The 13,538-nt window shown below is 41.2% G+C and overlaps 2 protein-coding genes across 11 annotated transcripts in view; both read right to left on the reverse strand.

Moving 5' to 3' along the window:
- LOC108708885 (mitogen-activated protein kinase kinase kinase 15) overlaps window positions 1-3,356 on the reverse strand; it is a 79,772-nt gene extending 76,416 nt beyond the window's left edge. For both annotated transcript variants that reach the window (XM_041583611.1, XM_041583610.1), the window contains exon 1: window positions 2,273-3,356. In XM_041583611.1, the coding sequence (XP_041439545.1) occupies window positions 2,273-2,606 (334 nt within the window). In that variant the 5' untranslated portion in view covers window positions 2,607-3,356. The remainder of the gene's footprint in view (window positions 1-2,272) is intronic.
- Window positions 3,357-12,141: 8,785 nt separating this feature from the next.
- Window positions 12,142-13,538, reverse strand: part of sh3kbp1.S (SH3-domain kinase binding protein 1 S homeolog) — a 203,439-nt gene continuing 202,042 nt past the window's right edge. For all 9 annotated transcript variants that reach the window (XM_041583615.1, XM_041583613.1, XM_041583617.1 and 6 more), the window contains one exon: window positions 12,142-12,520. In XM_041583615.1, coding sequence (XP_041439549.1) covers window positions 12,479-12,520 — 42 coding nt within the window. In that variant the 3' untranslated portion in view covers window positions 12,142-12,478. The remainder of the gene's footprint in view (window positions 12,521-13,538) is intronic.

Consider the following 13,538-nt stretch of genomic DNA (forward strand, 5'->3'; position numbering starts at 1 on the left):
GGGAATTCACCTTCATTAGCAAAACTGTAATAACTGGGGAAAAAAAACACAGAAAGATGTTTAAATGTTCATAACCTGCCAAATTTTGTAAAATGAACGTGGTAATTAGGGGGTATGGTCACAAAAATGGGCATAGTCAAACCATTTTGTCCCTCTTTTTATTTCAAAAATGTTGGGAGGTATGGGAATAAAACCCAGAAACCCCAGTGCAGCAGAGCTAACCACAGCACCACCATGTTGCCCCATTATTTTCCAATCAGCTAGTGCCTCCAGCAAAATAACACAAGTGATTTAGGATCTAAACACGTGGTAAGTGTAGGACTACATGGCCGTTTTCGGCGCGATCAGACGTGCTGCAATAAAACGCCTGCGACAAAAATAAGGTAAGTGAATGCATTGTCGCATTGTGTTGCAGCACCGAAAACGCCCATGTAGTCCTTCCCTAAAAAAGGAACGAGTGTATAAGAGAAGCGTGGATCACAAACGTGACTCAGTATTCCCACGCTATACTTGCCTATTGACAGCAGTTTCTGCCACAATCTGTTTCCTATTCACAGAGAACTGCCAAGATCTTAAAGGAACATGTGACAGGGATGTTGTGAACAGACACTTCACTTATATTTGAACACTAGTAAAGTACAGTAACTTGCAGCCAGTCTTTTTGAACTATTTCATTATAAATGCTGTGTAAAGGTGACTATAAACTATATCACCTGTATAAACTATATAACACTCATAGCCAGTGTGTGTGCACCTTTTTGCTGGTTGGTGACATCCATTGCTTTCAGCCCTGTTTGTATTCAGAACATGCAGAAGTCACACACACAAGGGCAGGAAAGCAATGGAGCTGGTGATGATGATAATGCAAACAATAAGAGAAGCACATACCTGCATGACAACCAGGAGGATTCCCTGAGTTTATATATGAATGTCACCCTCTTTACACTCACACAGCATGACAGATGTTATTCTAATATAACAATGGCATGCCTCTTATCCATTTCATATTCACCAAGGACTCGTTTAAACCAGTGTTTTATTCTTATACAGGTATGGGATCCGCTATCTGGAAACACATTATCCAGAAAGCTACAAATTACGGAAAGGCCATCTCCCATAGACTCCATTATAATCAAATGATCCAAATTTTTAAAAATGTATTAATAAATGTAAAAATGTTCTTTATCTCTGTAATAATAAAGCCATCCCTTTAACTTGATCCTTATTGGAAGCAAAACCAGCCTATTATGGTTTACTTACAGTTTCCATGATTTTCTAGTAGATTTAGGTTATGAAGATACAAATTACGGAAAGATCCGTTATCTGGAAAACCCCAGGTCCCAAGCATTCTGGATAACAGGTCCCATATCTGTATTACTCTCAATTGGTTGGCTTCATGGATCAGTGCACTAGCACTTTAACTGCTATTAACCCTTCCCATGCTGGTCATGCCATGTGTTACCATGTAAACAGCAGCACCAATCGAAGAGCACTGTATGATGCAGGCACTATGGCTTTTTACTATGATCCACGGGACTACAAGAATTAAAAAGGTTATGCCATTTCCCTAAGACCACTGAACCAAAGTTACAGCAGTCTGGCAAGCCGGAGTCACACTTTATGCGATCACACTGTCTGATTCTGAACTGCCATCCAGTTTCAATAGATTGAGAGAATGATTGATTCAATAATATGGATTCTCCAGCACATACGAAATGTGTGTTAATTAATATCATTAGCATTGAGTCAGGATCAAAACACAAGACCATGAGTTTGAACTTAACAGTAATGACGACTGGTCTGACTGCAGTCAGTATAAAAACAATATTAAAAATAGGCACTTAAAAAGCATTGTTCAAGCTACATGCTGATTGGCTGCAGTGAGTTCCAGCACTGGAGTACTGCAGTCAAATCACAGAGATATCAAATCTCTATAACTGCTCTGCCTGATTAAAATCTCTGCCGCTATAAACTCTGCTGTAAATCTGACATCACATTCACCACACAGTGAACTCCATGTACAGTGCCACATTGCCAAGTCAGAAGCGGCAGTTGTCATGTTTCAAATATGCAGCTACATGTTCCAGGGATCAACTTGACCCTTTCAGCGCCTGTACTTTGTCATGGTTCAAAACTCAAAAACCTGTAGTGACATGTCTGTGCCGATTATCTTCTCAGTCAGTGTGTTTTCTGCATGTGAGGAATTACAATTCCTACCACTCCCTGACAGCTGAACGACTAGGTTATTTGGTTAACTCAGTACCTCACTTACCTGCATCATAGAAGGTGTCCAGAACAGCAGTTTCCCCAAAGTCCAGCTCCCCAAAGTTGACGATACTGAGATGCGCCCCTTCTCCCTCACAGGCTCGACGCAGGCAATGCAGCGCCCCAGACTCCGGGCTGCCCCCCATGGCTGACTTTGGGCTGTCATTCAGTACATAGACCACACGCAGCGACCTCTGCTTGCTCAACCACTGGGTGCCTTCACATATCAACCCCGCAGAGGGCTCTGAAATAGGACAAGTGGGGACTGGGAGCTCAGCCGCTCCTACCTGCTCCCTTTCACTGGGTGCTTGCACGGTCACATAGGGGTTGGTGGCCTCCATGCTGATTGGTGTCGTTATGAGATGGGTCCCTCTTTACATACAAACCCTCTATGCAAAATGGTGACTGGGAAGTTGATATGAGGAGAGTGAGTGCATCACGTGCCTATGCCTTTAAGAGGCAAACATCACCCACACTGGGCACCACAGTTGCATGAAGCAGCCAGTTTACTGCTGTGTAAGAACAAGGGTTTAATGGAATTTGCTGGAGCTGTGAGGGGAAATGGAGAAGTAACTCTTGTGCTAGAGAGGCTGAGATCTAGTCCGGGAAGAGCAGCAGCAGCTGGGACACAAGAAGTAGAGTCAGTTGTTACACTTCAGATGTCCCACGGGCAAATAGTTCTGGGCTCCCAGCGGCAGCAGCAACAACAACAACAACACACTGTTTGGGGGATGTGTCAGTGAGGTAAATGGCACATGTGCAATGGGAAGATAATGGGTCACTGCACAACTATTTCCTCTCAAGCTTATTATCTACATATTAGTGACATTGCTCACGCTGGTCTGAGGCACAGCTCACAGAGCTCAGCCAATTCCCTAGCCTCGGGGGAAACTTTCTCTCTCTTCTCTCTCTCTTGCTTGCTCTCTCCCTCGCAGCTGCTGTCGTGTCCCTCACCTGCCAGGAACCACTGTATATACTGCCGTGCAGGTACTGCCTTTTACTTCAGGTTGGTGACATTGGGAGCCGCCCCAGCCTTCCCTCCTACTTGTCATGGCCACGCCTCCTCCGTTACAGCCAATCTGCACCCTGCAGGGGAGTTTCCCCTCTCCCTCCCCCCCTGACTACGGAAACCATTTTAGGACAGTCTCAGCCAATGTTTGACTGAGCTATGGGATCTCCTAAGAGCACAGTAATGAGTTTCCCTCCTATGTTCCTCACCTGTTTCATAAAAGTGTCGTCAAACATCCGTGTCCTGCCCACATTTTTTGGCAGATTTATCATAATGTGAGATTACAACACTGCATACCTCCCAACATTTTGGATATGAAAAGAGGGATAAAAAAGATGCAGTTTTTACAAAATTTGGCAGGTTATGAAAGTTTGAACATATTTCTGTTATGTTTTTTTTCCCAGTTATTAAAGTTTTGCTATTGAAGGTAAATTTTCCTTTAAAGGAGAAACAAACCCAAACTAGAAAAAAACTAGGATTTGGTTCGGCCAGAAGGATTCCGGAATCCTGGATTCGGTGCATCCCTAATTGTTACAATTACTTATTTGCTTATCTCAAAAATGTTAGAAAAGTATTTTTTCTGCAGCTGTGGCTGCCAAAAGCCAATTAAGTTAGAAACATTGTTTCTTTTTCTGCCTGTTCAGTGCAGAGAAAATTAGGACTTTCCAGTACGAACAAGGGACTGTGGATTGAGCTGTCAAAAGAGGGACTGTCCTTCTAAAAACTGCACAGTGGGGAGGTATGCAACATGTTCTATTCATTCATATGGGATTTTTTGAATAGTATTTATCAGTTCACCATTTGATAAATATGCTTTTAAAAATTCCATAGCAATAAATAGAAAGTGAGTTCACCTTTAAGCTATTGAATAGCTAATTCGAAGCAACTTTTCAACTGATCTCTATTATTTATTTTTGTATAGTTTTTTAATTATTTGCCTTCTTCTCCTGACTCTTTCCAGCTTTCAAATAGGGGGTCACTGACCCCATCTAAAAACAAATGCTCTGTAAGGCAACAAATTTATTGTTATCGCTACTTGGAACATTGCTTTTAAACTGCAAATCAAGAGAAAAAAAAATACATATTATAGATAAACATCTATATCTCCAAATGTAATAAACTTCTAATATAACAAAGCAAGTAGAGTTTGGGTCACATATATAGTGAATAAAGTACCCCCTCTTGTAAAATATAAGGATATTATAAGTTACCGAGGAGTTTCATGACCATATAAAAACACGAGGCCAAAGGCCGAGTGTTTTTATACAGGTCATGGAACTCTGAGGTAACTTCTAATATCCTCATATTTTACAACCGGGGGTACTTTATTTATTATAATACACAAATTTCAGTGAGTCATGTGACAGAAATGACATCAGAACTCACCGTTTATAACTGATGACATCAGAACTCACAGTTTATAAGGATATAATTTACAAGATATTCTTGTGTATTATATGTATATAAATACAGTATGGTACCGACAGTAAGAGATAGTTCTATAGTTTATTAAGATAGAGAAGTGGGGGAACCATCAACTTAGGGGTCATTTACAACCTGCATGTGCTCTTTTGGATATAACTTATGTGCTATTACTACAATGCAACATTTTCTCTCATTATTTCAGTGTAATTGTGATTGGAAGGGATTGATACACCTGGCACAACTGGACATCAAATCTCATGCAAATCGGATACAATTCTGTTAAAATCTGGTCGACAAAATTTCTGTTGTTTGTAGTTGTGGCTTTTCAAATTTCCCTGCAGTCATTGTACATTGTTCCCTGATAAAATTATTTGAACATTATATCAACTCAATGAGATTGTTTTGTATTACTACAGAGAAAAATTATATATATATTTTTTTTGAAACTTAGAATGATTTGCTTAAAATGGAGTCTACCGGTGATGGACTTCTCATACTTTGGAGCTTTCTGGATAAGGGATTCCATACCTGAAACCACATTTATTAGGATAGCCTATTTGTCTACTATGGGTGTCCACAGAAAATTTTCCGGGGGGGGGCTTGGAAGAAAAACATATTTTGGTTTCCACACAAACCTAACAGCTTTTCTATAAATATATAAAGTAGTAACTGTTGCACATGTATAGCATTGCCATTCTATTAGTGACACAAACGCCATGTTTGCCGGGACAGCACTTGGTCTTTTCTACTTTCTTAGCACAATTACTAGACAGCAGTTGCAAAATGTTATTCCCTCTAGAGTTCTAGTTACAGCTGGATACATACAGTGAAGCGTCCATTTTACATACACTCATTTTGTTTTTCCATATGTTATAAACATTTTGTGGTCCCACCAATATATAATACATAATACATTTCCCTGACTTTGCACCATTTTTGCTGGTCCCCTTAGAAATGTAAAATGGGGGTTCTACTGTCATAAAGTTGCACAACCGCAGAGGTTGTGCGCATAGAATCTATGTTTATGTTTATTCTATTTCAGTCTAGGGGAAAGCTGCTGGCAGAAGGGTTAAAAGATAAGAGTCATCCAAAAAGAAACAATGAGGTGGAGACAGGACAGGAGCAGAAGAGGGGGGTGAGGTGCAAACATATATAATATTATAAATATTTCTATCTATACAAATATATAGAGTGAGGCAGAGGGTTATTAGTGACGGAGAGGTGAGTGTGGGGGTAACTCAGCAGAATGAGAAGGGAAAGGGTAAAAGAGGACAGTGAATAGAGTGAGGCCATAGGTGGGGGATACAATAGAGCACCAAGGCAATGAACCGTAGGTGTTAATGTGCTTTGTGACAAATGCACTAGGAGAATGATTATAGGCAAAACCCACAGCCAACCTGTACCTATTAGATTCAGTAATGAATATAGCTATACATAGGTTCATTATAGTCTCTATAACTCACACACAGGGTTTGTCAGACCTTCTTACACATAGTTGCCCTTACACACATTAACACGAACAGTTTATTTTACACACAGACACTGGCATTCACACTCTAAGCTAAACACACCCGACAGATTCACTCTCATCTGCCCTGGTAAAGAAGCTGCTTCATCAGGAGGAGATTCTCTACTCTGATTCTCTCATTCCTCACACAGTTGAGGAGCAGGAAGCTTCTCACAGAGGGAAGGGGCCGAGCTAAACCGGACTGCTGCTCTGAGCAGTGGAATAGGCATTGGGGTAGTCCATTATTTGAAGGGGTGCTGAACATAAGATATAAGCCTTTTATAAGCTTATTGCAGGCTCTTAATGGTAATTTTAAGAAATGTATTCATATAAAAAAGAACAAAACAATATATGTACATATGGCAGGAGGTAAAATATAAATAAAGTTGTGTACAGTGGAGAGATACTTACTAAAATCGTTGTTCTATATGTTTTTCTCAGTTTCTGTAATTCCAGATATTCGTTAAAAATTTTGAGAAGTGCATATAATAAAAAAGCCATCCCTCTCCGTAGCTTAATCGTCTCTAATAGGGCTCGCACATGCGCAGTATAATTTTTGTACGCCCTGCACATACGTACAGTATCCGTTACTTCCCCCATGCGATTGTCAAAAATTAGGTCAGGCGGTACAATGCTACGTCATCCTTCTCCTCCCCTTCACGCTGCAACATCAATAGGAATGGTCGCTATGCGTTGCTATAGCCACGCAATAGTTCCTTGTCATATCTTATGCTTTCTATGGACAGAACACTTATATATTTCTCTGGGACGGTAGCGTTTTACTTAACAATAATCAGCAGAGAGATGCCTAGTTTATGACGCGCTGTATGTGTGACGTGAGAGGTCATGGGGGAGGAATCAATTTAGCACATGTGCAGTTCCAACAGCCAGACACATGACGTGACGCGCAACTGGATAACATGGCGGCCACAAAGACTGTAAAATGCGAAAAATTCAAAGGCATGGTATCAGTGAGGGAGACGGAATTGGGCTTGACCTTCATGGGGGAGGAATCAATTTAGCACATGTGCAGTTCCAACAGCCAGACACATGACGTGACGCGCAACTGGATAACATGGCGGCCACAAAGACTGTAAAATGCGAAAAATTCAAAGGCACGGTATCAGTGAGGGAGACGGAATTGGGCTTGACCTTCATGGGGGAGGAATCAATTTAGCACATGTGCAGTTCCAACAGCCAGACACATGACGTGACGCGCAACTGGATAACATGGCAGCCACAAAGACTGTAAAATGCGAAAAATTCAAAGGCACGTATCAGTGAGGGAGACGGAATTGGGCTTGACCTTTAATGTGTCCTGCCCTTTGTATAAAGCTACATACTGCCTTTCTGAAGAGAGAAGCAAATCTATTCCATGGGACAGTCTTACTGCTGAATGACAACCTCACCGGTGCTGGACATTGATGATATTAATCCAAAATTAACTTGTAAAATGTCTTAATTATGTATAATAAACTAGGGAATAGATGCAAGGACCATTTTGACCACTTTAATTCTTTTAGCAACCAAACTGATAACCTTGCACCATCTAGTGGATGAATCACATGGTTACTATAAAAGCACACAACTGCAGTTGAAGTTGCGCTCTGGCAAATGGACCTAACTAAGCAAATTCAATAAGATGTGGATTATACTGAACGTTACCTCTTGCACCAGCGTTGCCTTCGCCACCTCAGACCAGGCGAAGTGCAATAGAGTAGATAGGATTTCCTAAAAAAATAGTCCCAAAAAAACAATGACGACTTTTCATTCTTCAGGGTGATAGGCTGCAAAAGATCATAATTTTTTTCTGAGGTGCCCACCTTCCCCCCTACATTTCCTAACATATGGCACATAAACTATACACTGGGCTCATGTGTAGGGCAATATAATAATTTATTTTACTAAGGTTTCCCAGGCTTGTGTAGTGAAATGTATTTCCTGTAACATATACATCCTTTCAACTTTAACTTCCCGCCGTATGCAAAATAGGCAACACTAGCGCAACTTTGCTTCGCTTGCCACAGTAACGCTAGTGCTACTTCACCAGCGTTCAGCGCCCTGGGAGCAACTTCGGATTTTAGCGAATTAGCGTTGTCCTGGCGAATCTACGCCTGGCAAAGTGTTGTGATTTGAGCGAAGCCGTCGCTCTGGAATTTTTCCGGAGGTTAGTAAGTTTGCCCCATAAAGTCATATGAAAAGCTTTAATGCCTAATACATTATAACACTTGCACCCTGTTGTGATTGAATGTGCAAATCTATATCATGGCCAAGTCTGGCAGAAGGATGGCTGCCTACACAAATGCAAGGATTTAACCGTTTGCTGGTAGGATTTACAGGCCCAAGCTTCAATGACTCTTTTTCACTTCTCTCACTCTCGGATAACACCACTTCCAACCTACAATGAGGCCACTTCTGCTTTATTGCCAGTGGGTAACAGTTCCAGTTGCAGATAATTCAGTTATGGGATGGATTGGGTCACTGACTCACCGGACAGAGTGAATGGTCCTGGTCATGTGTGGTGTACAGGTCTCAATCATCTTTGGTGCCTGTGATGTAACACTATTCTATTCAAAATAGTGTTATTTGGCCTGGTAGTTAAAGAGTTAATAAACATGTTTGATGCCTTTTGTCTTAGAGTTATCGAGATAGATAGTTGTGTCGACAAACTACTGTATGGTAGTAGGACTGTTTAGTCAATTTTTTCTTTCATGATTTACAACAAAAATATAACAGAGGGGAAGAAATTCTCAAAATCTTATTAATAGTAAAATATTCCATTTCAGTATTATGAAACTTAAATCTGAGAAGCAATCCACTTACCTCTTACTCATTTTGTTTAAAAAAGCCCATCAGCCTGGGGAAGTTTTCTACAGGGTGGGATACTAGGGAGCCTGGGGAAAGAAGACGGCAGCTCACTCCATATGTTATCATCCATATATTATATATGTACAGTATGTGACATAGCTGCCCCTAATATCCGGAAGGATTGTTTGTGATTTGTGGGAATTGTATTTTAATAAATAACAGTGGTCTGGGTGTTTGACTTTTTGTGAAAAATTCACTGTTACTCCCAATTCTTTTGTGCATCTTAAAAATAAAATTGCCTTTCCCTTATACAGGTATGGAACTGTGTACACTTTTTATCCGGAAACCTCCAAACTACAGGAATAGTACTCTGAATAATAGCCGTATTTGATCCAGCAATATGTGCCCAGGAGCAGCTCTACACATTCAGGTAACCACATAGAAAAATCTCACTCTGCTCAAGTTCCTGGTCCATAGGGAAGCCACTAGCAAGCCCATAGCAGTGGATGCGGTTTCCTATTTTACCTTAAAGGGCATGTAAAGTCTAAAATAGAATAAGGCTAGAAATGCTGAATTTTATATACTAAATATAAACATGAACTTACTGCACCACAAGCCTAATCAAACAAATAATTTATGCTTTCAAAGTTGGCTACAAGGGGTCACCATCTTGTAACTTTGTTAAACATCTTTGCAAGACTAAGACTGTGCACATGCTCAGTGTGGTCTGGGCTGCTTAGGGTTCGTCATAAACAAAGCTGCTTGAGTTCTGCATGGCTGGGAGGTAAGGCGGGAGCTCCCCCTGCTGTTCATAAGTATGATTGTTTCCCTGCTCAGCAGTTAGGGACCATCTGACAATTCCTATCCACAGCAGTAAATGAAGGGAGAATTTCACTGCATACTGTCAGGTTTCTTATAAATATGGTACACATTTTTTAATTAAAGTATATTGGAGATAGGTTTCTTTTTTATTAAAGAAAGTAAAAATGGGATTTTATTTTTTTGCGTTTACATGCCCTTTAATGACAAGAAAAGTCAAATCCACTGAATAGAAATAAATGTCAGAGCGCTGATCACTTGACAGGCCATTTTGTGCCCAAGCTTCTGATAATGTCCTTTTGCTTGTGAAGTTCAAATGTGCAGAAACAGCCATTGCAATCCCAGAGATGCCAGTTAGATCTGCCAGTTTATGGGTATTTTCCAAGCCTCTGGCAGCAGTTTACAGGAGTTGCTTAGTGAAACCTGAGCCCGGTAGCCGCACTAGTGGAATGCTGGAAGATTTGGTGCCTCTCAATCGGAATGATTGCAGGTATCCATGATGTTAAGGGGCGGCATCGGGAACCAAATACAAAACCACAGTGGCCTATGTATAAAAAATTTGAGAAACAATCCCCTTTTCTAGTGTAATGGTAGATGCACTTAAAGGGACAGATCACCTTTAAGTTAGATTTTATTATTTTATAATAATAACATAATGACTAACTCTTAACAATTTTTCAATTGGTCTTCATTTTTTCTGACTTTTTCCACCTTTCATGCGGGTTACTGACCCCAGCAGCCAAAAAACTAATGTTATTGTAACTTTTAATTATTTTTCTTTCTATTCAGGCCCTCTTCTATTCATATTCCAACCTCTCATTCAAACCACTGCCTGGTTGCTAGGGTAATTTTCGACCGTAGCAGCCACATAGGCGCTGAAATTCTGAAAAAAGAAATCGGAAACTTTTGACTTTCGGGCACATGCGGTAAATCCCTCTACTGCGCATGCGACACCAAATGCCAGCGAATACAGAAGAGCGCACGGGCGAACATGGCTGCCGTGAACTCAACAGGAGAGGAACTGCACGGAGGGGTCAGTAACAAGTTAGGGGCATTTGCCAGGGGGGGAGGAGGGAGGGGGCAACACAGGGGAGGGGGAGGGATTTTAGCGCCGAAGGGGTTGAATTCTCCTTTAATGTCCTCCAATTGGCAGTGGGAAAACGATTCATCACGAATAGCCTATGTGATGCGTATTTTTTTCAATGGCAATTTACATTAACTCTGGTAGGTCATTTTGTAGTAGATAAAGACCCATCTGCCAGGGCCCTTAGAATCTGGCAAAAAAAGTTTCAGAATATTGTAGAAAAGTAAATCTAAAAAAGGAAATATTTGATAGGGCTCAGTTGCCCAGAGCATGCCCTAGTCACAACATAACCTTCTCTTTGCTCCACCATACACGCTCCTACATCAGGAGTATAAATATAGTTGAATCTATTAAAACCTGGGAGAGTTGACAACTTAGTCCACATTAATGGAAAAAATGTGATCAGCAGAATGTGACATAATTAGGCCCCAGTGTACTGTAACTGCTGATGTCATCAGGTCTCTGTCACCACAGTATGAGACCCATTTGCTGAGGTGACATTAGTGATGTCATCATGAAGGAGCAAAGTCTTAGCAGCCAGTGTGTAACTGGTGTCAGCCAGGGCCAGAGTGTCTTGGTGTTACTGTAGCTCAGCTCTTTACCAGTGTAACCAGTACAGTATAAAGTAATTGGTTTTCTGATATGAAGAATTTGGATGGAGAAACACTCAGGCCCATAATTAGAAATACTAGGAATAACAGATTGACAAGATCAAATGTTTTATTGCATTAAGTGCGAATTTTGGCTATTTGGACTATTGCTATGACCATTTGCTTCTGGCATTGAAGGGAATCAGGGGGTCCCACTGACATTACTGGGGTACCCATGCAATACTGCTGTTGATGAGCCTTTTTCCTCACCCACTGGCTTGCTGAACACTCACTATAAACTCTTTTACAATAAACTGTAAATACTTTTTTTTTTTGCAACTCTGCTTTAGGCAAATAGAAAGGCACAAAGCATTTTTAAGAACCATTCCAGTCTTTTACACACAGTTAAATACATTTCAGAAGCACTTTCAACATTTTCCCATGGACTGCACTTTGCATATGCATATAATAATAATAAGAAACCCAGAATTCCTAGCTGGTACATCCTAGAGCAAAAGAATAACAAAACCCACATGACTACAGTTTGTACAAACAAATGGAAGTATCTCAGGGAGGGAGGGGCATAAAAGACGTACACAAGAAACATAGAAGTTATAAAGCTTGTAAACAGACAATTAGAAATACATTTTATTCATGGAAAAAAATATCATCAGTAAAAAGTACCACTCTGAAGAGCCCTGCCTGAGTTTATTCATTTGCAGTTTTGTCTCTCCCCCGGAGCAGCAGACAGACGGGGAGCAATACCATGCAGTTCCCTCTGGCACCCGAGCGGTTAAGGAGGAAATATCACAAAGGAGTCTCTGATAGGTGGAGCTGCTGTTGTGCTTTCCGCTTGTATGAGGCAAAATCTGAAAACATTTGGCACCAAGTTCTGTTGGCTGATGGGTTAGGAAGAGTTTCATTGGAGGACTTGCAGCGGATACAAGGAAACCTTCTCTATGTTCACTGCCTTACTTGGATTGCAGAGATTTCTTGATTTCATTGACGTCCATCTGCAGAGGTAGGAAAAGAAGACATTGTGATTATTTATATGAACTCAGAGACGCAGGATTACATTTCAGTGAGAAACACAACAGCCAACATGCAGGCCCGGATTTTGGAAAGGCCACCTAGACCCGGGCCTAGGGCGGCAGGATTGTAGGGAGGCGGCATGCTGCCCAACCACACCCACATTGGTCCAAAAACACTGGAATGTGCTGGATTTTTAAACTAATTTATAACCTTCCCATGCACCAATCCCCATTGCTGAAAATTTGCACGAATAAAGGGAAGGCGACAGGGGCGACGAACGGCAGTGGGCCTAGGGGCGCCCATTATGTAAATCCGGCCCTGCCAACATGTCAATGCATTGATTAGTGATCTGCCCTGTAGCACTGACATTTTACAAGCTAATGTGTGTAACTGACTTTATATGGTTTGATGACATCAGTACCCAGAGTAAAGCTAATGATAAACTAGGCTGTTTCTCTGCCTTAAGCTGGCCATAGATGCAAAGATCCGATCGTACGAATCATCCCGACCCGCCAATAACCATTCAGATCAAAGTCTTACCAGTCAGATTAGTTAAAGAACAGATCAGCAATGTTCTGCCCCTGACAGCAATCGTACGATATCTATGTCCAACCAAAGCTAGTGACGAAAATTGTACGATCAGCAATACACGCAGAGATATTATCGGCAGCCGACAGAAATTTTCTAACCTGTCCGATCGACCAAACGACCGATCTCCGCCGGACGAAAAATGTCGGGACTCTCCACACACGGTTCGAAAATCGTACGAATCCTCGATTCGTACGATCAGATCTTTGCGTCTATGGCCAGCTTTAGTTTTTATTCAATGGGAACAGATCCACCCCACCCCCACTATGTGGATCAGATCAGATTTTGGCTCAAAAATGTATATCTTTGCATGTTTACTAAGCACAGAAACAGCCTAGTGCAACATTAACCTCTGGCAGTGGTGACCTCAAGTTTCACTTTGATAAATATGTCTTAAGAGGTTGGTTACTA

This window comes from Xenopus laevis, chromosome 2S (genome assembly GCF_017654675.1).
Source record: "Xenopus laevis strain J_2021 chromosome 2S, Xenopus_laevis_v10.1, whole genome shotgun sequence".
In the NCBI taxonomy this organism is placed as follows: domain Eukaryota; kingdom Metazoa; phylum Chordata; class Amphibia; order Anura; family Pipidae; genus Xenopus; species Xenopus laevis.